General features: G+C 44.2%; 1 protein-coding gene across 2 annotated transcripts; it reads left to right on the forward strand.

The window, feature by feature from the left end:
• Window positions 1-1518: 1518 nt before the first annotated feature.
• On the forward strand, window positions 1519-26036 carry CLDN18 (claudin 18). Of its 2 annotated transcripts, none has more exons than XM_068547326.1 (5): window positions 1519-1738; window positions 21833-21997; window positions 22617-22734; window positions 24751-24861; window positions 25865-26036. In XM_068547326.1, exons 1-5 carry the CDS (start codon window positions 1519-1521, stop codon window positions 26034-26036), a joined length of 786 nt encoding a protein of 261 aa, XP_068403427.1. The 2 variants fall into 2 exon arrangements, with proteins under 2 accessions (XP_068403427.1, XP_068403426.1); XM_068547325.1 differs by lacking the exon at window positions 1519-1738 and adding an exon at window positions 11201-11420.
• Window positions 26037-27050: the final 1014 nt, after the last annotated feature.

Genomic DNA, 27050 nt, shown 5'->3' on the forward strand with positions numbered 1-27050 from the left:
GGGAGGTAATCACTCTTAGTATCTCATTTTACAGATGAAGACAATGAGACTCAGAGAGGTTAAGCGAGTTAGCTGTTGTCTCACACAGCTAGTTCCATGAGGGTGAACCCAGGCTGCTGACTCCAGAGCCCAGGACCGTCCTGCTCCTTCCCTCTGCCATCTTCCCTCCCCCATGATCTCGGGGCTGAAGGCGGAGTCAGTGCCACAGAAGCTGCAAACAGCTTGACCACAGTCACTACTCAGTTCCATCAAATAACTAGTCGATTATTTGCAGATTCATATTTGCCAGTTCACCTATTCGCTAGAATGTACTTTAGTCAGTGCTCAAGGTGCTTCCTCAGTGGTCACCGGACATGTGCGTATGCAGACGGCAAGATACATGGGCGGTGGGAGGTACATGTTCCCAGGTGAGGCGAAACAAGCAAGGTTTTCTTTGCCTTCTTGTTTCAGCTCATCCTGTAAACAAATGCCTCTCTCGCAGTATTTTAGTGCCATGTTTTTCACGTCTTTGTGCTTTTATTTGGTGATTTCTCTATTTAAAATGGCCCCAAGCATAGTGCTGAAGTGCTGGTTAGTGCTCCTAAGGCCAGAAGGCTAGGATGCGCCTTACAGAGAAAAGGACGCGCTAGTTGAGCTTCAGGCCTGAGTTCTAGTGCGGATGGCCACGAGTTCAATGATAATGAATCAACAATGTAAATAAGGTGTCTTTAGGCAGAAACCCACACGTAACAAGGTTATGTATTGATCGGTTGACGGAAATGTGACCCGAGGCTCACAGGAACCGAACCCTGTATCCTCTCAGGCGCAATGATTCGGTATTCGCTAATTCAGTGTTCCTGGAAACTTTATAGAACGTAAGCAACGTGTTTAAGCAGAATCGGCTGTGTTTCATCCTGCCTCATAACCTGCCTTACCTAGGTTTTTAACTAAAGTGGCAGCAGTACCTTGGGAGAGGCACACGGATGAAGCCCTTTCATCTCCAAGTATTTTTTTTAATTGAAGTATAGTTGATTTACAATGTTGTGTTAATTACTGCTGTACTGCAAAGTGATTCAGTTATATGTATCTATCACATGTGTATATATATGTATACATATATGTATATATATATAGATAGATACATTCCTTTGACATCTCCAAGTATTTTGTGGCTTAGCCACTGGGAGCCCTGCCTGGCCAGCCTGTGGATCTTGCAGGCAGTGCCCTCTGTTCCTGCTTTACCCTCCACAGAGGGGAGCCTGGCTAATCAGGAAACTCCTTCAAAAGGTAAACAGTGAGTAGAGTGTACATATGGTGGAAAACAAATGGCTCTTGGTACCATGTTATGGAAATTATCTCACTCAGGTAGATAAAGGAGCAGGGCGAGCCCAGGTGGCACTGTTGAATCCCCTCCTTACATGGCCCATTCGTGACGTGTGTGCCAGCCTCTCTGAGAAAACTCCATCCCTACACTCAGTGCTCTCAGAACTGGACTGGCCCCCTGCTGAGTGGCGCTCTGTGTCAACTCTGCACCCCACCATGTCCGTGACCGCCTGCCAGGGCTTGGGGTTTGTGGTTTCACTGCTTGGGGTTGCGGGCACCATTGCCGCCACCTGCATGGACCAGTGGAGCACCCAGGATCTGTACAACAACCCGGTGACAGCTGTATTCAACTACCAAGGGCTGTGGCGCTCCTGTGTCCGAGAGAGCTCTGGGTTCACCGAGTGCCGGGGCTACTTCACCCTGCTGGGGCTGCCAGGTAAGGGCTGGTACCTGGCAGGATGTGGGGGAAGATGGAGGTGGACAGGAGAGAGCGGTCTCTGTCTGGCGCATCACAGAAGGACCACGGGGGAGGGAGAAGCAAAAGCCTCCACCACCAAGGTAGGAATGGGAGTGCAGGAAACTTAGGGAGAGGAGCTTCCTAGAGCTGGTAGGGCTCCTGTATCCCTAACCGGATGGTACCCAGTTCTCCCCAATGGGCACATTTTTAAAATAACTCCTATGCAAGCAATAGCATTGTCTCAATCACCAACAGGAACAGGACTCAGGAGGCCCAGATCATAGCCACTTCCTTCCTTTAGCCCTGAGATCTCCCCTCCCTGAGTTGGGAACTGTGAATCTCCTGAAGAGAGTTCCATCTCCAGCCCCCCTTGTGCCTGGTCCCAGCTTCCAGGGGGCACCTCAGCACGTAGCAGCAACAGAAAGGGAGCAGAGGAAAGGGACAGAGAAAAAGAACTGGGTGCTGCATTTCTCAGGGATGGGGGCGCCAGATGGGCCCCTTCTCTGCATCTCCTGACCTCCGGAATGTATTGGCCACATGGAACCAGCTTCAGGGCACTCTCTGCACAGAGGACTGTGCGGGGCAAAGGGGTGTGGGCTGTGATGTCCAGACTGGCATATTAGCCACACAAGGATTTGTTTTCAAGGATTTGTAGATGGGTCATGTTAACTTGAAGAAAACTTCAAGTCTCGAGAGTAGAGAATGTTAAAAGTGTCTTTCACTCAGGTAACAGAGTAAGACAATGAATACACTTGTCATTTTTATTTCTTAGTTCTTTTTTCCTTCCATAAATATACATCAAAGTCTGGAGAGAGGCATTTCCTAAGGTGGACACAGTAAGGAGGATCAGAAATAGAAACTAGGGCTTCTCCTGCAGGAATTTCCCATTTGGCTGCAGGGTCAAGACTTAGACCCGCACAGAAGGTAAGAGGTAAAGACTCAGTGACGCAGTGACTCAGTCTTTCATACATTCCACACTTATGGATGGAGAGCTCACTACAACCTCAGGATTCTGTGGACCTGGCGCCGCCGCCCCCCCCCCCCCCGAAATGTGAAAGTGCACTGCGGGCTGGGTATGACAAGGTGACAAGTAAGGAGGACGGAAGGCCGGTGCTGCAGGAGATGAGATGAGGATGACCTGCTCAGGAAGAGACCCACCGAGAAGGAAATCCCACAAGTGACCCTTGAAAGGTAGTTAGGAGTTAGAGGGGCCGCATCCCAGGAGGAAAAACAGCATGGGCAAAGGCATGGGGGTGCTTCCACCCAAGTCTTACTTGGGAGAAAATGAAGGAATGACCTTGGCTGGAGAAGAGGGTTTATACGGAGATGATGATGAAGAGCATCGAATGCCAAGCTAAGAGATGAAGGGCCTGGGTGCAAACAGGAGAATGTGAGCCAGATCCGTGGGTGACCAGCTGCCGATTCAGTGAGGTCTCCCTCCACCAGGGACTGGAGGAAGGTGAGCCACTCCCACATCCCTATGTCCTGCTGACCCCTCCTGAGCTTCGGGGCTAACCATCTGCCCTTGGGATTCTCCCTCACCTCAAATGCAAAATGCCCCAAATCTCTCAGAGGTCTGGTCCATGGACCTGTGTCCATGCAGAGCTAGAGGCCACGAAGGAGAGAGTCAGCCTGAGGCTGACCTCTCGCGCACAGAGCACCCACGTGACATCTGAGGAGTCATAAGGCTTCACAAAGGCAAATAACAATGGCAGACCTGGCACTAGCACTTGAGCCAACAACTGCCTTGCAATATTTTGTGCAATCTCTACAAGCCACCCTGTGAACTTGGTGCTATCACTACCACCTTTTTAGAAACAAGGAAGCTGAGCTGGGGCAACTTGCCCAAAGTCACATGCAAATGGAGCCAGGGCTCAGACCCTGTCCTGCCTGCACCTAAGCCCCAGCTCGCAGCCCTAACTGGGAGCCCCAAGGCTCTCAGACACAAAGCAGAAATCCCCAGTGCAAAGGCACCTTTCCTATCCTCCCCTCTTGCCTAAGATTGGGGTTGCAGTCTTGGGGAGTGTCCTGGACTAGCAACAGCTGTCAACAACCCCGGTAGTTATTTTGCAGGTCAAGAGAGGGAGACTTAGAAGGGCAAAGTGACTTGCCCACGTCCGCAGAGCTAAAACTGAGCCAGACTGAAACTGCTCTAGGGCCTTCTCTTAGAAATTTTGTGTGTGTTCATATGTGAAGATCCTGGGACTAGATAGTTCAGAGAAGGATTTTTCAAAGAGAATTTTGTAAGAATCGCTTTTAAAAGAAAAAAATTCTTGCAGCCCCTCAACGTTGATTTCAATTATATTCATTTTAGTGTCACTTTAATATAAACACGTATAACCATCGATTTAAATTCCTAATGCATATAAATCTTATACAAGGACCAAAGCCACACCTGCAAATGTAATGTAAATACCACTAAAAAACTAATAAACACAAATGTCAAAATTCATCTGGTGTTAGGGATATTGTTGGTTTTCATTTGGAGTTTAACAGGACAAAGAGACAGCCTCAAGTCCGATTTTGTATTTCACCTCTCTCAATGTTTTGAGTTTAGTATTATTAATGCAGATTCTCTATTCACGTGGGTTTGTTTTACAAAATGGTATTAATAAATTCGAGGTACTCACATCTTACACTTAGCCACCACCCCGTCAGAGAATCATCCTCTTGAGTCTGTGGTGATGAGGCATCTGTGACTTGCTGCTTTTTGCAATGGTCTTGTTCACTTGAGGTGAGGTTGGGATGTGGAACTACTGAATGTGGCTCTAAGGCTATCAACCCAATTATTTCTGGAATTGGGGAGGAATAGTTCTCTGCTGTGTAATTTACCACCACTAACTGTTGCAATCGGGTTTATGTGAAGACAGGACAGAACAATGCTGCTGGTGATGCTGTGTATTGACCACCAGGGCACAGGTGTCTGAGCTCATGGTGCCAGTGCCACAAGGTAGGGAGAAATTCCCCTGACTCCATTTCTATTTGAGCTGGAATGAACACTTTGTTCAAGCAGCAGCTGAGGCTATCACTTCACTGACCCCTGATATAAACATGATCATAAACACCAAAATGAACCCAAACCGTAAGTGGCTAGCCTGAGGATCTGGAACATACTTGTTTTAACTTCCTTTCCATTGCCATTGAAATGAAAGCACAGAATATTTAAATTTCCATGGAGAAGCTACATACTCCCAAGAACGCAAACACAGATACTCAGGCTCAGAGGGAAGAAATCAGGCACAACCGAACCCTCCAGAGAAATCTGAGCCATAGGACTGGCAGCCAACCTTCCTAGACAAAGTCTTTTCACTAGAACCATCACTGGCAGCCACCCTCTCCTGGGCTGACCGGGTTTGAACAAGTTCTCCTCTTGGCAGGGATAAGGAAAGAAAGGCAAAGCCTTTGGTCCTCCTACACAGGCAGAAATAACAGGAAATAAACAATAACACAAAATAAATATGTTAATTAATTTAAATTTTTAAAAAATTTAAAAAAATTTTTAAAACCCAGTAACACAGAAATCGTGGCACTAGAAAGAACGTTTATTTGTTCAACAAACATTTGTTGAGCACCTACTATGTCCCAAGCTGTCTGCACATGGGGAACATAGATATCAAAAGGCTCACAAATCTAGAAAGAGAGACAGAGGCTCAACAAACCATCGCAATGCCAGGTTTCTCAACCTCGGCACTGCTGACAGTTTAGACCATGTAATTCTTTTTTGTTGGGTACGGTTCTGTGCATTATAGGATATTTAGCAGCATCCCTGGCCTCCATCCACTAGATGGCAGTAGCAGCACCTCTCGCTCCACAGTTGTGACAACAAAGATGTCTCCAGACGTTGCCATATACCTCCTGGGGCAAAAGCAGCCCCAGTTAAGAATCACTGCAATAAAGCATAGTCAGTGCCTTGTATGGTACAGGGTGCAGACATGAGGGAAGGGACTTCCTAAAGGAAATGACAGCTGAGATGAGTTACTAACAACAAGTATGAGTTACCCAGGAAGATAAGGAGGTAAAGAATTTTCCAGAAAGAGAGGAACATCATTGGAAAAGACACAGTGGCATGAGAGAGTGTAGTGTATTAAGAGAATTAAAATAAATTAGACCTCTTTGTGAGGCAACACAATACAATATGTGTTAAACACTTAGGAATAATATCTTTAAATATTAGGCAAGGATCACTTCTCGGCCTTTTGGCTAAGATCAAGTGTAAATATCAGGCAAGGATAAAGATGAAAAACGAGGTTTACTAAGAAAATTTTAAATGTCAATTAAATGGAAATATATACTACAGGTTCCTAGATAGGAATATTATAAAGATGTGAATTTGTTCCTAATTAATGTATAATAATAAATAATATAATTAACTAATTACATAATAATAAAATGTATTAAGACCTTACTCTGTGCTAGGCATTGGCTCAAGAAATTAGCATATGTTAATTTATATTTTTAAATATAATTTACATGGTTGTATAAATTTACATAAATTACCTTACACTTTAATTTTCACAACAACACTATGAGGTAAGTAGTGGTATTACCTCCATTTTATAGATAAGGAAACTGAAGCACAAAAAGGCTGTAGAATTTGCCCAATGACACTGTAGTAGTTAGTAAGTGGCAGGTGAGAATTCAAACCCAGGAAGAATTTCTGCAGAGCGTAAGCTTGTGTGGATAACATTACAAGAATTCTAATCAAAATGCTAGTAAGAGTTTTCCTTTGGGACCTTGACAAAGTGGCTATCTATAAGAAGAAAGTAGATGAAATTAACTTTTAAATTTTTTTTTAAGAATAATACAAAAGTAAAGAGCTAACTCGGCCAGATATTCAACCAAATTCTAAAGTTGTGATAATTAAAAGGGTGTTTCGGCCCAAAGATGAACAGAAGGTCAATGGAACAAAGTCTAAAATTAGAAAGACATATACATGAATTTAATATAGATAGAGGAGGTTTTACAAAGCATGGGGAGAGGGAAGGTTATTCAGTAAGTGCTGTAAAAATTATTGATTAACTTTTTTGAGGGAAAAAAAGAATCATAGACTATAAACCAAAATAGATTCCAGATTAATTAAATGTAAAGATACATAAAATACTTCTAAACTTTCTAGAATTCTAAAATAATTCTAATATCATTTCTAAATGGAAATTAAATTCTTAAGCATAGAAAAGAACAGTCATTTTACTACATCATTCAACAGATTTTTATTAAGCACGTATTATTATGCACCATGTAGTGTGAACATATAAATGGAATACGCTGTATTTTTTCTAGAACCATGAAAAACACTAAAAAGGAAATAATCGATGTGAAAAGGTCGTTTCAGTAATCATAGCAATATATTAAGATCCTTAACAAATAAATAATTCATATAAGTTGATAGAAAAAAATGCTAAAATTCCAGCAAATAAATGAGGAAGAAGTACAAATTGACAACTCAAGAAAAGGGAAAAACAAATGCTCCATAAATATTTGTTTAAAAAATATAGTTTCAAACTCATTAGTAATCAAAGTAATGCAAATCAAAACAAGTGATCGTGTATAACTTACCAAATTCACAGTGTAGGTAAGGGTACAATGAGGCAAGATCTTTCAAATACTGCTGCTAGGAATAAAATTCATAGAAAAAAAATCTGCTTCTACATAAGAAAGATTTTTTAAAACCTCACACCCTTTGACATGTTAATTCCTCTCTTAGGAATCTGTCCTAAAAGAGTAATCAGAAATGCTAGCAAAGAGTTATGTGAAAAATGTTCATCATAACATTGTTTTTCATACAAAAAAAAAAAAAAAAACTGGGGAAGGGATATAATCTAACTATATAAGAATAGATTCTGTTTTAGTGAATAGTAGCACTTCTATATAATGGGATATTAATATACTAAATTAAATATATTAAACAATGTTTACAAAATACTTTAATTGCACATGTATGCAATCAAGTGAAAAGCACAGAACATTAAATTGTATAATCTCTTAATCATGTAAAAATATATACAGAGAATGGATTAAAAAGAAAGTATGCCAGATATTTTGTCTAGGATTTAAAACTGTAAGATTTTTTTTAATTTTCCCTGCTTCTAAATTTTCTATTTTGAGCACCAAAAGGTGGAGTCAGAAATTAAGAATATAAAGTGTGTTAACAGTTTAAAAGAAAAAAATCAATAGATGTATCAATCATTTGTCTTGCTAATAATACTAATTTTACTCCTCCTATATTCCTAGCTATGATATTTTATATTGCTATTTGATCACCATTTTGCCTAATAACCATAGATGGTGTTATATTTATATTCCTAAAATGAGGTAAAGAAAAGGTAAGGGAAATGTTTTCTCTAATGTCAGTAAAGTAATATAAGCTCCTGGAAATTTACAACCTGAAATGCCACCACCAGAAGCAAATTTAAAGTTGAATATAGGGAGGATTCCCCCTAAGAAGTCAGCAAAAATTTTTGCTCCATTTTAAAGGTGATTAAACAAAGTTGTAACAACCCCATTATTGTTAAACACAATCAGACCATGAATTATTACCATTATTATTATATACTATTATAATCAGACCACAAACTATCACTATCATTAGAGATACAGTTAATATATTTTAACAAAGCCTATTGCCATGAACAAGAAAGCCAGATGTTCCTCTGCGGACCCCCATTCACTCTTTGGCAGTGACAGCTAAAGCAGTGGTCCACTCATTTTGGAGCACAGAAAACTCACCAGGAAGTGAAAAATCCCATCTTCCACATGTTTTAAAACATGTTAGTACTTATTTCATATTTTAAAAAGTGTATAGATTTAGAATTTCTCTCTATTCGTTCAGTATTCTGCCTAGGTAGAGGGAGCTTTAGTTCATCCTTTAAACTTAGTTTTTCCTTCCTCCAAAAACATAAAGTCACTGTCGCCATTTCAAACAAGAAAGAAAGCTTAATTCATTATTACCTGAATAACTTTGTTTTTTCTGTCCTGAAATTTTGCATAAAAACATTTGCATAGGAGAGTGAGTGGGGAAACTGCCACGAATCAGAATAGATAACTATAATAACTTTTTCGTTTTAATGTTTCCATTTTCAATCTACTGTTCTGGTGGTATTGTAGTCAATGTGTGGGGAGGGGGTAGACAGGTGTCATAAAATGAACAACTGGAAACCAAACTCTTACAGATCTCTTTGTGGATAAAAAGCCTGCCTCTTAGTTGAAAAAAAGAGTAAAATGAGCTCTGTCCACAAAGACAGTGGCAGAATCATTCCTGAATTACTCCAACATTTTCCAATTGAATCGGTCAATCCCTGTCCACCAGCAGAGACCAGAGTCACTTCTTCTAGCTGCCTTCTACCCACATTTCAGACTTGGCCTTGTAGCTCAGTTCAGGGGATACAGAGCCACGACTTGACCTTAGTCATATAACTCTTGCTTGCTCTCTTCTTCTGGGTTTCCTGGCTCATTCTTCTTTCTCTACAAACACTGATCACAGAACTTAAAGCAAGGTGTACGGTTGAGGGGAGCATTGCCTCCATTCAAATCAGAGGGGAGACCTTGCATATTTGCTTTCTGTGTTTGCTGGGAATAAAGCCGTGGGAGTGGTGGCTGGGTGCACCCAAGATAACATTGAAATGTCCAGATGCACAGGCCTGTTTCCGGGAGAACCTGTCTGCAGGCTAGAGATTGGGGTATGGGTGTGTGGCGCTGTGTATCAGGGCCTTGACATCCAGATTTGGGGAAAGTCTCATTAAAATGAATTCAGAAGCCAGACACACACCACCTACAGGAAGCAGCAGGTCCATCAATTCTCTAACATAATTCTAAAATCAAATTATGTAGACAAAACGCCATGGTTGATCTCCAGCCAAGTCTCTCTTTTGTGTGACTATATAATCCTGATATTTTGACCAACTGTAGTGAAAACTGTTTTTGCAAAATGTAGAAGATGACAGTGTGTGAGACCTGAAAGGGCTCTGAAGTGTTCTAGTTTAATCTGTCCATGTTACAGATGAAAAAACTGTGACCCACAGAGGTTGAGCCATTTGTCCCAATTCATGCAGCACACGGCGTGTTAGGGACAGTGTCAGGAGCAGGTGCTAGGCCTCTCAGTAACCAGGTCAGGGTCTCTGGCCCAGCCTGCCCTGTTCCCTCCTCCTGGCCTTTGTGGAACTTCCACGTCTGCCTGTCACGTGGTCTTCACGTGGTTCTTGCAACAGGAGTGAATGGGTGAGATGGCCGTCAACACAATGCCCTGCTTCTTCTCATCCCAGTTCCAATACCGGTGGACCGAGAGCCTATCTCTAGGATTTGGCTTCCTGTTCTCAAAAGAGGGGTCAATTCTGCCTGCCTCTGTCACTCCATATGGAAACAGAGAAAGAGCCCTGGGTTGGAAGTTGAGATGGGAGCTCCACCTTTGTCATCTTTAAAGTAGCTGTGGTTCAAGGCACTTGGGCAAGTTTCTTAACCTGTTTGTAGGTCGCTTGACTCACAGCCCCCCCCCCAAAAAATATGAGTGGGAAATAATAATACCTGCCCTACCTATTTCTGTAAGAACAAAATGGAACTATGTCAGTGAAACGTGGTTTTAGTCGTGAGGAGAAAATGTTAACATCTGGTGTAAGAGGAGATTCCTGGAGCCGTTTTGTTTTGTTTTGTTTTTTTAAGGTAACTTGCCTCAATGAATATTAACAGCATCTTTTAATTTTTTTTTAATTTATTTATTTTTGGCTGCGTTGGGTCTTCCTTGCTGCGTGCGGGCTCTTCTCTAGTTGCGGTGAGCAAGGGCTACTCTTCGTTGCGGTGCGCGGGCTTCTCATTGAGGTGGCTCCTCTTATTGTGGAGCATAGGCTCTAGGCGCGCGGGCTTCAGTAGTTATGGCACGCGGGCTCAGTAGTTGTGGCTCACGGGCTCTAGAGCGCAGGCTCAGTAGTTGTGGTGCGTGGGCTTAGTTGCTCCGCGGCATGTGGGATCTTCCCGGACCAGGGCTCGAACCCGTGTGCCCTGAATTGGCAGGCGGATTCTTAACCACTGTGCCACCAGGGAAGCCCCGAGCCTTTTTTTTTTTAAGTGAGGTCAGGCGAAGTGGTTTCCTGTGATGAGCAGAGCCTAAAGGAAGGGCTTTTGTTGGGGGGGGGGGGTCTCAGCTGTGCTTCTTCCCCAGATGGTGGCACCCTCGGGGCAGAGCCCGAGCCAGGGTGGGGCGGAGGTCCACCCAGACCGCCTCGCCCTCAAACCAGCTGGGTCTGCGCGGCTCAGCGGGACAAGTGCCTCTTGGGGCTGCTTCCCTAACAAATGAAAAAACAATGCCCTTGAACCAAGAGTGAAACTGAACTATCTAAGGAAAACACTGTGAGCAAACACCAAGGGCTGAGGGAAACCATCTAATCAGAGCAGCTCCCCGGGCGCACAGCAGGACGAAGGCGGCAGCTGGGCGGGAGGACGGGGACCCAGGCCATGTCCACCGCCACATGCCAAGTGGTGGGCTTCCTGCTGTCCATCCTGGGCCTGGCCGGCTGCATCGCCGCCACGGTGATGGACATGTGGAGCACCCAGGACCTGTATGACAACCCTGTCACCGCCGTGTTCCAGTACGAAGGGCTCTGGCGCAGCTGCGTGCAGCAGAGCTCCGGCTTCACCCAGTGCCGGCCCTACTTCACCATCCTGGGCCTGCCAGGTAGGCGAGGGCACAGGTGAGGCAGGGAAGGGCCTGCTTCTCTCACCGCAGCCAGGAGGGACTGGGTGAGATGGGCGCAGGGCATGACCCTCGCAGCACGGGCTCCGGATCAGAGGTGTGAATAAGAGGAGAAGTTGACCCTGTGTCAAAAAGGGCTATAGTTGTAGCGGTGAATATCGGCGATTTCATACTCAGGTCAAAGGAATTGCTAGTAAGGAAGCAGGTCATGAAAAGAATGGGTCTATCGTGAGGACAGGCTCATGATACTAGAATAGACCATGTTTCTCAAGGAGAAAAGTAATCGTGTGCATGTATGTGCATGTGACTTGCTCTTGCCTGCACACACATGGGAGTAGGTAGGACGGTGAATATTTTCTTACAGTCAAAAAAGTTTATTGGGAGCTAATATCATTTCATTATCAATTCAATTAATTTTTCCTTTGAAAAACTGGAGTCTCCGTAGGTGCCAGAAAGTATACATTGTCATTAAACTATAAATATCCTTTCTCTGCATTTGGGTTGAGAGGTTCTGGTATGCACTCCTAAAAAACAATACATGTCAAAATATAATTATAGAACTGTAATGATATTATAATAATTTCAGAATATAAATATAATTATAAATGTGACATCGTTTCACCCCTGAAGATAAAATCAGCTAAGTCCCTGTTTCTCATACAGAGAGTTATTTCAAATAGGAATCATAGGAACTTTGCATTCTAGATATTATGGGAGCTCTACTTGTATTTTTTTTTTTAAAGCAAAAAGAAATAAAAGGTCAGGCTAATCAGTGGCTCCAAGGAGTGGCCCAGATGTGAGTTTGGTGAGGAAAGGAAAACAGGGCTGGGTTTTGCCTCTCTGAAACAAACACTTTGTGGACAGGTAGATGGGAATAAATTTGCACAAAACTGTTAAGAGCCTGTGAAGCCCTTGAAATTGAATTGTAAAGAGTAATTCAACTAATTCATCTCCATGTGCAGAAAGAAATAGAAGGTGGGTGGCAGAGTGGAAGAATTGGGGTATTGACTCCATTTTTAGAAGCCACTTGTGTTGCAGGACAGACCAATCACTGACTGAGACCTGCTTAGAGAATCAAGGGAGGTAGAACCTGTCCGGAGGGAAGGAAACCCTGGAGGAGGGATGATGCTATAGCGTGAGGGCAAAGGTCAGAAGGGAGGAGATGCGAGACCGTGGATTGTTGAGTTGCTAGCTAATTTTAACTATTAAATGAAAAAATAAGATTGACCTTATGTTGAAAATTAAAGCATGACATTCCATGACTTCAGCTCGTTAACCTCTTCCCAGGGCCCCATCACATGTTACCAATCTCTTGCTCATTCTGTATCTTTCTACACATGGGGATCCCAAATATCCCCACTCTCCTAAATGGCCAGACCCCATCACTGCCACTCTCATTGTGTTTCCTGTTCTACCGAGGGATCCCATCCTCCCTGAGCCCTCCCAGAATCTCTCCTCATCTCCCCACCTCTCTGAAGAACAAGATCCCCTCCTTCCCTCCCGCCCAAGGCCGACCTCTCCACCCCGGCTGTGAATGCCCCATGCCCTCCTGTCTGGCCATCACCGCTGATCAGCCCCTCTCCTTTTTGCCTCTTTCATCTTTCCTCCTCTCTTATGCTTATATCCTCCTTTCCTGGAAAACCTTCTCTTGATTCGGATCATTGTCAATTTTTGTCTCTCCTCGGCTCACTGACAATCAAATTGAAAGACTAAATTTTTCTACCACCCCTCACTCTTAACCTCTCACAATCTGGTTTCTATCCTTCATCTCTTTAGAGTGTTTTCTGCTTTGACGGTGGCAGAAGGTCGGGCAGAATCTTCCAGTCACCAACTTCCAGTTCTCACCTCTCATCTCCCTGGATATTTCAAGACCTAAACAGCTTCCATGGTTCCCCACTCCCAGCTTAATTAGGTGCAGACATGACAGCCTGACACCCACGCCCTCCTGCATTGCTCACCTCCCTTCCCTGACCCATCTCTTACCAGCCCTTTGCCCACAGCCTAAGGTTTTCCCTGTCCATTTACTATACCTTGAGCTTGGTCCTGGATACCCATTGCCCCTGCTGCCCAAATGTCCCCCCTCTTGCACCCCAACTGCCATCTGCACAAATCTTCCCATATGTGAGGTCCAGCTCAAATACCATCTCCTCCCTGAAGAAGCCTCCTCACATCCCCAGATTAAAAAGGATCCCACAGATCTCTGTACCACATCCTGTACCGCTCCTGACAACTGCTCACAAATCTGAAACTCTGAAAAGCTCCAGGCAGCCTTCACAGAGGGGGACCCCAGCCCTGCCGGTCTGCGTCGGGGGAACAGGATCCCACCAAAAGCCAGGAAAGACATTTCTTGGGACTGAGTTTGTGGAAAAGGAGATACTTTAAATCGTTGATCATGTATGGCCTTGAAGAACAGTGTGAATTTAAGAATAGCCAGTCCTCAAGGCAGCAGGAGTGACTTCAGTGTCAGCTGGCGTCCTGAAATGCAAATATTTTTTGGATGACTTAAGACGTAGCTGACTGACTGAGACGAGGGAAGGGCGGCAGGATTACCAGGAGGAAAAGGCTAGAAAGAAACTCAAAAGCTAAAGGCAGGAACATAAGGCAATGAAGCAGCCAGAGAGGAGGCCAGAGGATGGCTTGTGGACACTTGCGGGGCTCCCGGGGGGACTGAAAGGAGTAACATGAACCAGCCAGGACCCAGTGCCTAGGGGGGACTCGGCCAGCGGAAGCGGCTGCTGAAAGCATGCCCTTGAGCATGACAAAGGGCCTTGGGAAGAGACACCTGAAGCAGAGGAGCCGGGAGAAATGCCCAGAGGTAGAAATGGAAGGTTGCAGAGAGTTTAATTTTGACCTGGAACTCAGGGAAGTAAGCTTTCAAGAGCTGTAAAGGCATGAGGCAGATACCAATATAATGCTTTAATCATCGTAATCATCACTACCAATTATTCAATTCTTCCTAAGTAGAAGCTCTTTTCTTGCAAAAATCTCACTTAACTTTTCATTCATCTGATTAAAATGTATCACTTTTAGCTGGAACTGACAGCCATAGAATAACTTGATTCCATTCATCTAGCTGTACTACGTAATCTACAGAGAGACGAATGAGGTAAATGGTGGTGGTAGCAGGACTGTTTACCTGTATATTACAAGCATTGTATAATTTATAGCGCAAGATTCTCTCCACTGGATTCTAAACAGCCAGTGTAGCATGTAATTCTACAGAGACAATGCCCAGAAATAAAAACAGCTCTGGTTTATCGGACTGCACATAAACTCTCCAGTTTAATCTTCACAACAATACAAGGAAAGAAGTATCAGCTTTATTTTTTACAAAAGTGGAAACTGAGGCTCAGAGAGAGAGAGACAAGATAACATGCCCAAGCTCCCATGGGTAGAAGATGGCAGAAGCAGGGTATGAACACACAGCTGAAAAGACTTCCAAATCGTGTCTTTTCCCCTGTCCATGCTCATTCCAGCTAGAAGGGGCTTCCTTATTGTTGAAGAGATTGAGCACAATAAGAGTAGAGGGTACCTCGGCACCCTGACCCATTTATAGCAATATCATTAACAATGCAAAATTAAGAATACTAAGTTTAAAGAGTGGATGACTTGTGTGTCATTCCCACTTCCCCGCCCTGGAGACAGTGGGAAGAAAAAGAAAAGGGCAGTCAATGAGCACGGTGGAGAGGAGGCCTGGCAGACTCAGGTCTCTGGCCTCCATGATGGTATCATAGTCAAGCACTGTTTTTTCTAACGTGTTTGCAAATATTTAGACTGAATTTGGTGCAGTGGCAGGGCCCTATGGTTAGAGGCGAGTGAGTTGGTATCAAGGGTATAGCTTGGCCACCTACATCTCTTGACCTCGTGTTCTCCAGGTGCGCAGTGCCTCACAGGAAGGCATTTGTGTGAAAGTGCTCTGCGACGCATTTACAAGATCTGGCTCTTGGCATCATTAAATCATTACTGTCATGTCTATACCACCCAAAGCTCTCGAACAGGACATCCTATCTTCCAGGTTTTTTTCTTCTCCAAAATCAAACACCTTTTACGAATCTAAATATCCAAAGAAAAAATTATTTAGGGTCCTTTTTTCTCCTTTCCATCCCCCATTCCACCTGTGTTCTGAACACTTCACTGGTTCTCAGCCCCTTTGCAGGCACTGAGGGTCTTGGTTTTTTTCACACAACTGGCTGCATTTCCTCTTTACCACCTCAATGTGAAAAAACAACAGCCACTGGAGAGCTAGGGAGTTTCCCATCAACTTGTCAATCATATTTACACACACGGCAATGGCTGCGGGGAGAGCAGTTAAGGAAACCACATTTAACAGAGAGAACAATTCCACAAAATCTAAAATCCATAAGGGAAAAAAATATGAAACTGTTCTTATGTATCCTTTCTAAAGGAGCTGCCTTGTTTACTTCTTCTTACTATTGGCTGAATGTGTCACATAAAGTCATGATTCTGTGAAACCAGCTTGTCTTTCCCCAATGTCAGGTGGAAGAAACTGGCCCTAAAAGGTAGAATGATTATAAGTTAGTTGTAAAGTTGAAGTGAGATCTGGGGGAACCTCTTGGTCAAGCTGCTTTCCTTTTCTTCAAAAAAGAGACATGTTTTAGCACAAACATGCCTTTTTCAACATGTGGACAAACATCTAAATGTGTACACACTATTGTACCTCTGAAGGTGATCCCACAGAGAACTGAGAACACATCAACAAAGCCCAAGGAAACCTGTACCTTACATATAAAAGGAAGTCGTTGCTCTGATTTCTTGATCAAAGCTATGTAGACCCAGGAATCAGGACGCCTCCTCAGCCTGTGGCTTTGATAGCGGAGGCAGCCATCCACAAAGCATCACACCGTACGTAGCATGGACCAGTCAGTGGTGGGGCATCATTTCCTGGTGGGGACACACACGGTCAGAGTTATGTAGTTGGAGCCCACCTTAGAGTTGGAAAGGAAGGGCAATAGGATAGGAGCTGCCTACGCTGCTTCCACCATCAGCCCACTCATCGCCCGCCAGACCCTGAGCCCATTTTTCCTGATCTTCCCCCCTACCTTGGTCCAGGGCTTTCTCTTCCCCCTCTTCTCAAGTCTTCTTCCACTCCTTCCCTTCACACTCTCTCACCCATGGCTTTCAAATCCTCAACCATATTTTATCGCCATGTGAGAGGATTCAGGTTTGTACACGGTTAGCACAAACCAAAGCCATGTCGGGTTGGAGAGAGATAACTGCTTTTTTTCAAGTTGTTTTATTTTTTTTAATTAATTTTTATACAATTTTTAAAGCTTACTTTCCAGTTACAGCTATTACCAAATGTTGGTTACATTCCCCGTGTTGTTCAATACATCCTTGTAGCCTAGATTGCACCCAATAGTTTGTACCTCCCACTCCCACACCCCTATATTGCCGCTCCCCCACTCCCCACTGGTAACCACTAGTTTGTTCTCTATGGAGAGATAACTTCTTTTTAGGGAAGGGGAAGAAACTAAAACTTACTGAGGCTGGCTTAGTTCCATGTTGGGGCCAAGCAGCATCTGATCCTCACAACATTTCTTTTCAAGAAATATCTCTATCCCACTCCAGAGTTGAGGAGACTTGGTTTCCGTGAGGTTAAAAGACTTGCCTAATGACACTCACCTGGTATCATGAAGTCTGCAGGATTTCATGAGATACACAGGACCTCCATATCGGTTCCCTGGAATCTCTGGAGAATCGAGGCCTTCCTACTCTGTTCTGAAGGTCTGAGGTCTGGCCTCAGACTTCCCTCCTCTGGGATCCCCTCCTTTGGGCTCCGCCACCAGCCATTCCAACCTTCAATCTGAAGCCAAGCTGTGCCTGAAGGTATGGGTCCTCCACGTCCCCACCCCAACAAAGGCCCCGTGTCCAGTCTTTGGCACTTTGTGACTTGCGGTCTCATCAGCCCCACCCACACCCCCTAGCCAGCTTAGTGATGTCAGCCACTGGGAACTCTTTCCTCTCAACTCCCCATTCTGAGCACCTCCTCCTAAGCACTCTTGAGGACTGTTTTCTCAGATCATTCCTTGCAATTTTATGTCACTGAACAATTAAGTGAAAATCCCTAGGGATCAGGGCAAAACATTAACATTTCTTTAAAAGTTTCCCCAGGAGAGGCTAAGGTACAGCCAGGATTGGGAACCACGCCTTGCCTGTCAGTTCATAGCTACTTTGGGGGAATAAGATATATTGCAATGGTGTGGGGTGGGGGTGGGGGACACTGAGTTCCCATTTTTCTGTTTGCTTCTGTCAGCCCTGAATCCTGCCCACCCTTCATGTCTGATAATATGTCTTTGTTCGTTGGAAAGAATGTTGTAGTCACACCTTTGGTGCAGGGAATCAGTCTATAGAACCCGTTGACTCACCTGTTATCAGCTGATAAGCCTATGCCTCTTGCTCAGAATATCAAATAAGAGACAATTATACTCCAATAAAGATGTTTAAAAAAAAAGAGAGAGAGACAGAGAGGCTAGAGAAATCTACCTCCTTTGGAAGCAATTCCTCTGGTGACTTATCCTTGGAGACGGATTAGTATTCCAGGTGGTAGAATATTCCAGATGGAAAGGAAGTTTGGGTCACCACCATGCATCTCCATGGTCATTACTAGACATAGGGGAGTTCTAGCAGTGAGTAGTGAAGAACATTTCCCCTTGCTTCCTGGCAGCTGTCCCCATCACAGCTCCCACCCTCAGAAGAACACCCACAAGGGGTCTCCAAAGCAAGGAAGATCTTGGTTCATCCATCCAGGTCAAGAGTTGTGGCTCTGACAGTGGCCCCACAAGATATAAGACAGTGTTGTGTCTTTGCCCAACCACAGGCTAAAAGAAAGTGGTAAGCTAACCCTAACCCTAGAAGGAGATTCTAAAAAATAAAAAGGAGCTCAGGGTCAGGGTGGACCCCTGGTTCAAAGCAGGTACCAGTGTTCATCAGAAATCCAGAGATCAAGAGAGAGCAGTAAAGAATGAGGTCTTGTCATGCAAACCTGACCCAGCAAAGGCAAGAGGGCATCTGAGAGCCTGAGGCAAAGGCTGTCTTTGCAAAGGCAAAGACAGGCTGGCTAGGGCTTCAGTACCCAAGGAATCCTGTGGCACACACAGCAGCAGCTGCTCTGCACATCAGGCAAGCCCGGTGCTTTTACCTCCCACCAGCTGGCATCATCATCCCTTCTAATCCAACAATGTCAGGGAAGACCACATACTTCAGCCACAACCACAGCACATATGTGGTATGTTTCCAGGGACAAATAGTAGAACCACTCAATTAAAGAGATTCAATGACCCCATCCTTGCCAACAGTCCAGGATAAGTAAAATTTTTCATAGAATGAGGAAGGGATATTTTTTATCCTACTTGGTTAATATTGTTTATTTGGCTGGTTGATTGGTTGATTGGTTGGTTGGTTGGCTGGTTGGTTGGGTGGTTGATTGGGTTTTGGTTGTTTTAACCAGATGCCTTGCCAGGTGCTTCTCAAAAGGGATAAAAGATTTTGTTCTCTGAATGGCTTAAGGCTTAAAATATCAGAACAAGAGCAGTTTTTAAAACCTTTAACAGGTTCCTGAGTAGATTTGAAGTTCATAAGAGGCCCATGAGGACAAGACGGAAGGAAAGTCAAAGTCCCTTCCGCCTCTCATAAGTCCAGTTTTCTGGTAGCAACATGCAAAAATAGAAGAGCCCTGAGGGTATTTCCTGAAGTCTGGGGCTGCCCCACAAATTTCCTCTCCATAGCTGTCCTGAACCACAGCCTTAGAATTTAATTGTGTGTGTGAAAGAGAGCTAGAACCACACCATGAGTGACTGTCAGAAAGGGGTTCTATTATGATTTCTTAGCCAAAGTACTCCCAAGGTGAAAAGAAAGTTGAGGTTCAGGATTTCCAGTGAAAATATAATCTTTCCAGGTTGTAAGCTGCTTGAAGACAGAGATTATTTCTCATGAAATTTTATTCTTCCTACAGCATCTGGCAAAGGGCTTTGCAGAGAATCTGAGCTTAAGAATACATGATGGATGAATGAATGAATGAATGAATTCATGGATGAGAGCATGAATCTGTTAACGTTTGACTATGAGAGTATACCAACATGTGCTGGATGAATACACAAAGGTATAAATAAATACACAAGTAGATGTCACATGCTTGCATTTGTTAATGAGAGAATGGATGGTGTGTTTGTTCCCAGTATGAGTGGGGTCAACATAGCCATTGGGCAAGGCTTTGGAAAACAGAGGCGACACACTAGAGCCCTCTTATATTAAGGAGTGGATCCAGAGGCCACTCTTAAGCCCTCATGAGTTCTTTTCACCTTACTGGGGCCACCGTGGCTCTAGCATCAGGAAACTGCAGGCCCAAGACGCTAATGTTCATCAATTCTTCTAGGAATGAATGGTCAGATCCTGGAAGATTGATCCACACCATACACCAACACATTTACCCCCAGAATATAGTGGTTAATAGGACCAAGACTGATGATGGATGCTTATAGAAATCTCTTCCCAGCAGGGAAGCAAAGTTAAAAGCAGAAGTTTCTTTAGGGAGAAGAGAATCAGAATTAAGTGAATGGAAGTCAATGGCACAGAACTAGAGTAGCTGGTTACCATTGTCTCGCTACCTGATGAGAAAGTTGCCGGGGCCTCCATTCCTCAGACACTGCAGAAGGCTCTTTAATGAATTGTGCATGATCTACCTCTCCTGTTTTCAATATCTTTCATTGATTTCCAATTCTTCCATCATGACAAATTGCTTTATGATACACACGTTAGAGTGAATAAGCAGGCAGCTCCCCTGATATTGGCCATATTTGAGATGAAATCTTCCCGACGAGATTGGAGAGAATTCCTCCCAGGGCTCCCTTGTCTTGAGAGTCACATTTATAAATAATCTCCTGGGACAGGCAATTCCCTGAGATGACTTTTGGAGAATATTCCTTTATACATTCTTAGCATCCATTTCAGAGGATGACATTTTATGGTCTAGTCTCCAAGTTTGAAGGATACATTCTGTTAGGAGCTTACAGATCCCTATACCTTGCTGGCAGCCAGAACTCTACCTGATTTTCAAGGATAAAGTACCTCAGAGCAATGTATTGTGATGGGAAAATAACCATTTTGAAACAGTTCCAGGTTTGACCCCCAGCTCTGCCTTTCCTTTGATATGTGTCTTTGGGCAGCTTATTTAACCTCTGAGTCTCAATTTCTTCAATTATAAAATAGAGATAATAATATTACCTACATTGCAAGGGAGTTTTTATATGGCTTCAATCTCTTAATGTTGAAAAGTACCTAATAGCTTTCAATTAAAAGTAGCAGTTGGCTATGACAACTAGGATAGGACAGAGCTCTCTGCTTTGCTTCACATGGTTCTTCAGTTCTGCTTTACCAGAACTACCCACGCTAGTGGCCTTTCCCTCTGGAAGACACAAGAACTAATTTATCTTCCTTTTGTAAAATTAATTATGCTTGTGGTGGACATGTTTAATGACTTTCTTTCCCCACTTTGGCCTAAGCTCCGTGAGGGCAGAGACCATATCTGACCTGTTACTCACTGTCATCCCCATGCCTAGTCATGCAGGCTCAGTAAAAAACTGTTGGGATGAGTCACTGCACATTAAGGTTGCACTAGAAACCTCTTTGGAAATATCTGGAGGGGAGGTCACTGCAGGAGAGTCCCAGCAGGACGTACAGCTTCCATTGATTCCTGGAAAGGGAACTGCTGATAAACTGTGGTTGTGCTGAAAGGCCTGAGATTGATATAATTGATATAATCATCTTTTTATGTAGACCCCAAACCTACAGCTCACCATGACCTTAGTAGTCCCTTTGGGAGGAGGCAACAATACAGTGCCCCTGGTATACTACCAGTGACCTTGCTTCATTATAGGCTGTAAATGAGTATTGAGCTTTCTGGAAGTGGACACAACCCTATGAAGCATTGCGTTCCTATGGAAAGACTAGAGAAGAAAGATGTTTGGGTTAGAAGTCAAAGCAACACAGTTTTACTATAAGCTCTATCAATAATTTTTAATGGCACCTTAGTCAAGCCACTTCCCCTTCTTGGACCCCAGGTTATCAAGCTTTAAAATGAGGACATGAAATAGCTAAATTCCCTTGGCCCTCCCAGCTCCAACAGTTCATAATTTTCTCATTCTATAGACTTCTGCGTGCATGTCTTTCATCAATCAGGGGAGTGTAAGCGATGGTTTTGTATTTTTCACAATTTCATATCCCCTGATGATGAGAAGGTTCACAGTTTATGGACTTGCCGTTTCTCAGCGGTTTGGTGCCGGTTGGTTGTAGTTGTTTTGTTGTATTAAACCAGAGCCTAATCAATCACGTTGAGGTGGTCTTACTTGTCTGCTTGTGTCTTGCCCCTCGACCCGCAGCCATGCTGCAGGCAGTGCGAGCCCTGATGATTGTGGGCATCGTCCTGAGTGTCATCGGCCTCCTGGTGGCCATCTTCGCCCTAAAGTGCATCCGCATTGGCAACATGGATGACTCTGCCAAAGCCAAAATGACACTTACCTCCGGGATCATGTTCATCATCTCAGGTAAACAAGGAGCCTGGGGTTCCCTCTCTCAAATGTGCATCCAGGAATGTCAAAGCAAAATCATTCTGGCAGAGGACAGGGCTTCTCCCTAGTCAGCATGGTTTGAATATGGATCAGAGCTTTACACACTGGGATTCAAGATCTGAGATTAAGGCTCACTTACACTCTACAGAATTATCATGAGTGCTGATGTCCCTCTTAGCTGCCACCTTCACCTCATTATGAGAGATTCTCAACTCTAGGTAGACATGTGACTCAATCCCTAAAGGCATTATTTTGGTGAGACTTTAGAAAATGATTTTAAGGGAAAAGCCCTTGACATCATCAAAGGACCAGGCCCAAAATATTTGTACTATTGACCCCTGGTCCCAAGATGGAAAATCTCTTTCTGTGCACGTACAAATCTTTCCTCAACCAGAGAGATAAGAGAGTGTAGGCACCTAGCACAGGGTCTGACTCATAGTGGGAATTCAATAATCGATGCTTGGATTGACCATCCTGTTATAGGAATGGAATATTCTGCAGCCTGCTCCTCTAAACTCGTTTAAACATACATTGCCTCACAAACAATGTGATCCATTTAAAGCTGACTCCGGAGTTTTCTCGTTCTTGCCCACAGGTCTCTGTGCAATCGCTGGAGTGTCTGTGTTTGCCAACATGCTGGTTACTAACTTCTGGATGTCCACAGCTAACATGTACACCAGCATGGGTGGGATGGTGCAGACCGTCCAGACCAGGTAACCTCCTAAACTAGTCTCAGTATTCCGTGGTGAACATTGTTGTAAAAATCCGATTAAACACGTATGCCTAATGTGACTGTCAGTGCCTGAAATAGCAAAAATTTATCAGAGGAAACCATGCCATATTATAAATCAACAATGATCTGTAAATTCATAAACTTCATTTCAGTGAAATATCCTTGGTGATATGACTTGAGGCTGATCTGACATTTGCATTGAAATACAGCGACAGTTCACAGTATTTATCTAACACTCTTACACAGGCCCCATTGTGGTGGCAACGAAACAGGCATTGTTAACCCAAGCATGTAAATGGGCATCACCCCCGCGTCTCCTGTCCATGACGAGAACCCAGCTAGGGACAGGGAAAAGCTGGAATCGAAATGAGGGAGGTGCGGTACAGATGAGAAAAGTAATGTTTCTTCCTTGTACGGCTGCTCTTTCTCGCATTCATTAATTCATTCATTCTACAAATGTATCGAACACCTGCTGTGGGCCAGGAACTCTTCTGAGGTCTGGGGATAACGACAAGGTCCTCGTTCTCACAGAGGTCACGGTCTAGTGGAGGGAGATGAAACCTCACTGTAATTTGGTGTCGGAAGCAGAGTAGAACTTTTCCAAGGTGGAAGAGCAATTCCAACACCTATAGTCATTTAGCCACTTCAAAGGGATGTATTTCATAGCAAGAAGCAGCAGCAAATTCCTGAAGAAGAAAGATCTTGTTCTGGGAGAGCAATGTAAATATTATACCTAAAAGTGACCCGTCATCTCTGGAGCGGATACACTTGGTATTTCTCTAGCAACACCATCATGGGAGACAGATGAGCGTGAGCACGTGATAAATCCATTACTCTCTGGCTGCCTGGAACTCCACTCGCCATCCATGTTCCTGCTTTATTTCAAGAATAGGAAAAAATGTGATCCCCATAAGCTGCCCTCAACCTCCTTTACCGTCTTCCCATGGTCTCTTGACTACAAGGGCAACTTAGAAGCATGCTGATCAACTCATCCTGGTTTTCCTGGGATTTTCCCAGTTTTAGCACTGATAGTCCCAGATCCTGGGAAACTTCTCTGTCATGGGCATATCAGGATGGTTGGTCACCCTATTTTGAAGAGCCCGCCTTGGCCGCAGTGTCTGGGTGCCTGGTGTCACTGCCTCTGCCCGAGGAGTCACCCACCCGCCTGGCACCCAGCGCTAATGCCTGCCATCACTCTCTTACACCGTCTCCTTAGAACATTCCTGTGTCCCTTGGGCAGGCAACTTCAGAGATTTTGTTCTCAGACAATCCTGTTTTGATGTAATTGAGTCCCACTGGAGGCAACCCTCCAAGGGGAAGAGCACCAGCCTTGGCGGACTGGAACAGAAGCACTCTGAGGGTGGGGTCTGTGTCCGTTCTGTTCACCCCTCTGTCCCAGTGCCAGGCAGTGCCAGGCACATAGTAAGAGCTCAATAAATACTTGTTGAACAAATGAGTGAAGAAATGAATGAAAGAATGACTGGTCTCTTCACATTAGTTCTTTCTAAACATAATGCTCCTACCGGCATGGACGGTTACCAGGGTTACTTGAGTTAGAGAAGATAAAGGCTTCTTGGCCCACAGTAAGAACCCAAGAGACCAAAATTCCTTCTGAAATAATAACTTGAGACTGATCCCATAATGTCTCAAACTTCTCTTACCAAACCGTCAAGACACTTCCCTTTGCCAATAGGGAGGGAGGGGGATTTCCTGAGATGTTTCTCTGAAATTAGAAGTTTACAATTAATTCTATGCCTGAGTGATGCTAGGGGCCTAAGAATCCCACAGCTGTTTTGCTGAGTAACTTCAGTCCCAATTCTGTTCTCCAGGACACCTGATGCAGTTGACTGCGACCCAAAGGGCTGTGTTCAGGGGTGGGCTGGGATAGATGTGGGATCCAAAAGTGGGGACAGAGAGGATGGGCATGGCCAGGTTCACTGGGTAGAGCCCGGGGAGTTGAGTCAACCACATTCACAGCCACTGTCTCCCCACCCAGGTACACCTTTGGTGCGGCTCTGTTTGTTGGCTGGGTCGCTGGAGGCCTCACGCTAATTGGGGGCGTGCTGATGTGCATCGCTTGCCGGGGCCTGGCGCCCGAGGAAACCAAGTGAGTCTCCCCATCCCAACGCAATCAGATGTTTTATCCGAGTCCATTTTAACACATCATTTGCAGGCAGAATGATCAGTATAGGTACATGGAAGAACTCTACTGACAGAAGGATCATGAACCTTATCTTTTATGAGGAGACCTAAAGAACAGAACAGGCCTATTTCAGCCTGAGCAGATTTAGAAATGATGCTATTCGAGGAAAAACCCAGCCCTCTAGGTTTCCCCCCGACTCCAGTATTCTGTAACTCAATGGTTCTCAGCTGGGAGCAATCTTACCCACCTTCCACCCCCCACCCACCCCTGCCCTGGTCCCCAGGAGATATTGGGCAACATCTGAAGACTCTTGATTGTTACAGCTTTGGGGTGGAAGGATTGGGTGATACTGGAATCTGGTGGGTATAGGCCAGGGATGCTGTTAAATATCCTACAAAGCGCAGGACAGGCCCCTACAACAAAGAAGTATCCGTTCCAAAATGTTAGTAGCACAGCTGCTGAGAATACCTGTTGTACCTCTGTAACTGGGCCTGGGGTTGGGAGACCTGGATCCCAGTCAGGCTCTCCTGCTCACCAGCCCCGTGACCTCTAGCCAATCATTTGCCCTCTCTGAGCCTCTGTTACCTCATCCACGTACTAAGCAGATTAGGGGAGATGGGTTGCATGTAAATACCTCCCAGCTCACAAATTCTATGATTCTTTGGCATAACCATGTTCCCCTGGACATCATTTCTGGTTCAGCTTCATCTTAACTGATGAACAGAGGGAACTCACTAGTCACTAACCCCCCAGCTCTAATACAAAGCAAGAAATTCTGCTCCACCGCAGAGGCTGAAAAGCCAGTGTCCCAAAGCCCAGGGAAGCAACTGTCTCAGTTGGCCCAGGACTAAGGGTTTCCTGGGACACTGGACTTTCAGTGCTAAAAGTCAGACATCCTAGGGAAAATGAGTAGTTTGTCCTCCTACCAAATACATCTATGGTCATAGAATGTTTCTTTTGCTTTCAGCTACAAAGCCGTCTCTTATCACGCCTCGGGCCACAATGTTGCCTACAGGCCTGGAGGCTTCAAAGCCAGCACTGGCTTTGAGTCCAACACCAAAACCAAGAAGATATACGATGGGGGTGCCCGCACAGAAGATGAGGGACAATCTTATCCTTCCAAGTACGACTACGTGTAGCCCTCCAAGACACCTCGGTAGGAGCAGAAGAAATCCCCCAACTAGAGCTCACCCAAAAACAAGGAATTTTTACCTTGATTTCCCATTGCTTTTGACTCACAGTTGGAAGTTAGAAAGCCTTGGTTTCACCTGTGGTGAGGCCAGATGGTCTTGGCCACCATTCTCTGTCTCTAAATGTTCCATCACAAAACAGCTGAGTTATCAGATGTGCATTAGAGGCTATAGCCCACATTTTCCAATCCTCTTATTTCTTTTTTTTTTAACATAACCTTTTTAATCTGATGATAGAATGTGGTTTGAATTCCTATCAGTCACTTAGGTAATTTAGGCAGACTCTCTCTCCTCCTTCTAGCCAATGGCCCATTGATGATCTATTTCCCAACTCATCCCCCAGAACAATTCTGAAAGGAAAAAAAGAGTCAATCAAAAGACATCATTTTCTGTTATTTGATTTTTGCCCCTTCCCCCCACCCCCGCCCTAACTTGGCTACTAATAAACACTGATTGAAGGAGAGTTGGTAGGGAAAAATATTTATCATATCTGCAGCTCATTATCTGAGTTTTCTTCCACTATGATCTTGAACATTACTTGGACCAAAGTGATTTCAGTTTGAGGAAACCAACATTTTCCACCTCTGCTAACATCTGCTAATTCTAGCTAGAATCCCCACTGCAGGTCCTCTTTCTGTCACAGGCCAGAAACTGTCCCTAGAGGAATGAGAAAAGAATTTTTTTCTTTTTCCTCTTTTTTTTTTTTTTTTTTGGTAATCTAAATATATTTGGTATTCTAAATATACTTAGAATAAATAATGTATTAGTGAAATTATACACTGTCTCTGTGAATTAGCCTCACCCCTGCACATGAATAGAAGAAAATGAAAAAATAATTGCTCTGATGTTGTAATGTACTTTGTAAAATCACATTTAAGTCCAAATTTCATGAAATGCTCACTGATCCTACTTCTTTCCCTTTGAGGTCTCCTGGGCTCTGATTATAGATGATAGAATCAGTGT

Source organism: Eschrichtius robustus, chromosome 6, assembly GCF_028021215.1.
Source record: "Eschrichtius robustus isolate mEscRob2 chromosome 6, mEscRob2.pri, whole genome shotgun sequence".
Taxonomy (NCBI): domain Eukaryota; kingdom Metazoa; phylum Chordata; class Mammalia; order Artiodactyla; family Eschrichtiidae; genus Eschrichtius; species Eschrichtius robustus.

Coding starts and splice junctions, on each gene's coding strand:
- CLDN18 (XM_068547326.1), top strand. CDS start 1,519: ATGTCCGTGACCGCCTGCCAGGGCTTGGGGTTTGTGGTTTCACTGCTT. Junction 1,739..21,832: donor CACCCTGCTGGGGCTGCCAG/GTAAGGGCTGGT, acceptor CTCGACCCGCAG/CCATGCTGCAGGCAGTGCGA. Junction 21,998..22,616: donor GATCATGTTCATCATCTCAG/GTAAACAAGGAG, acceptor TCTTGCCCACAG/GTCTCTGTGCAATCGCTGGA.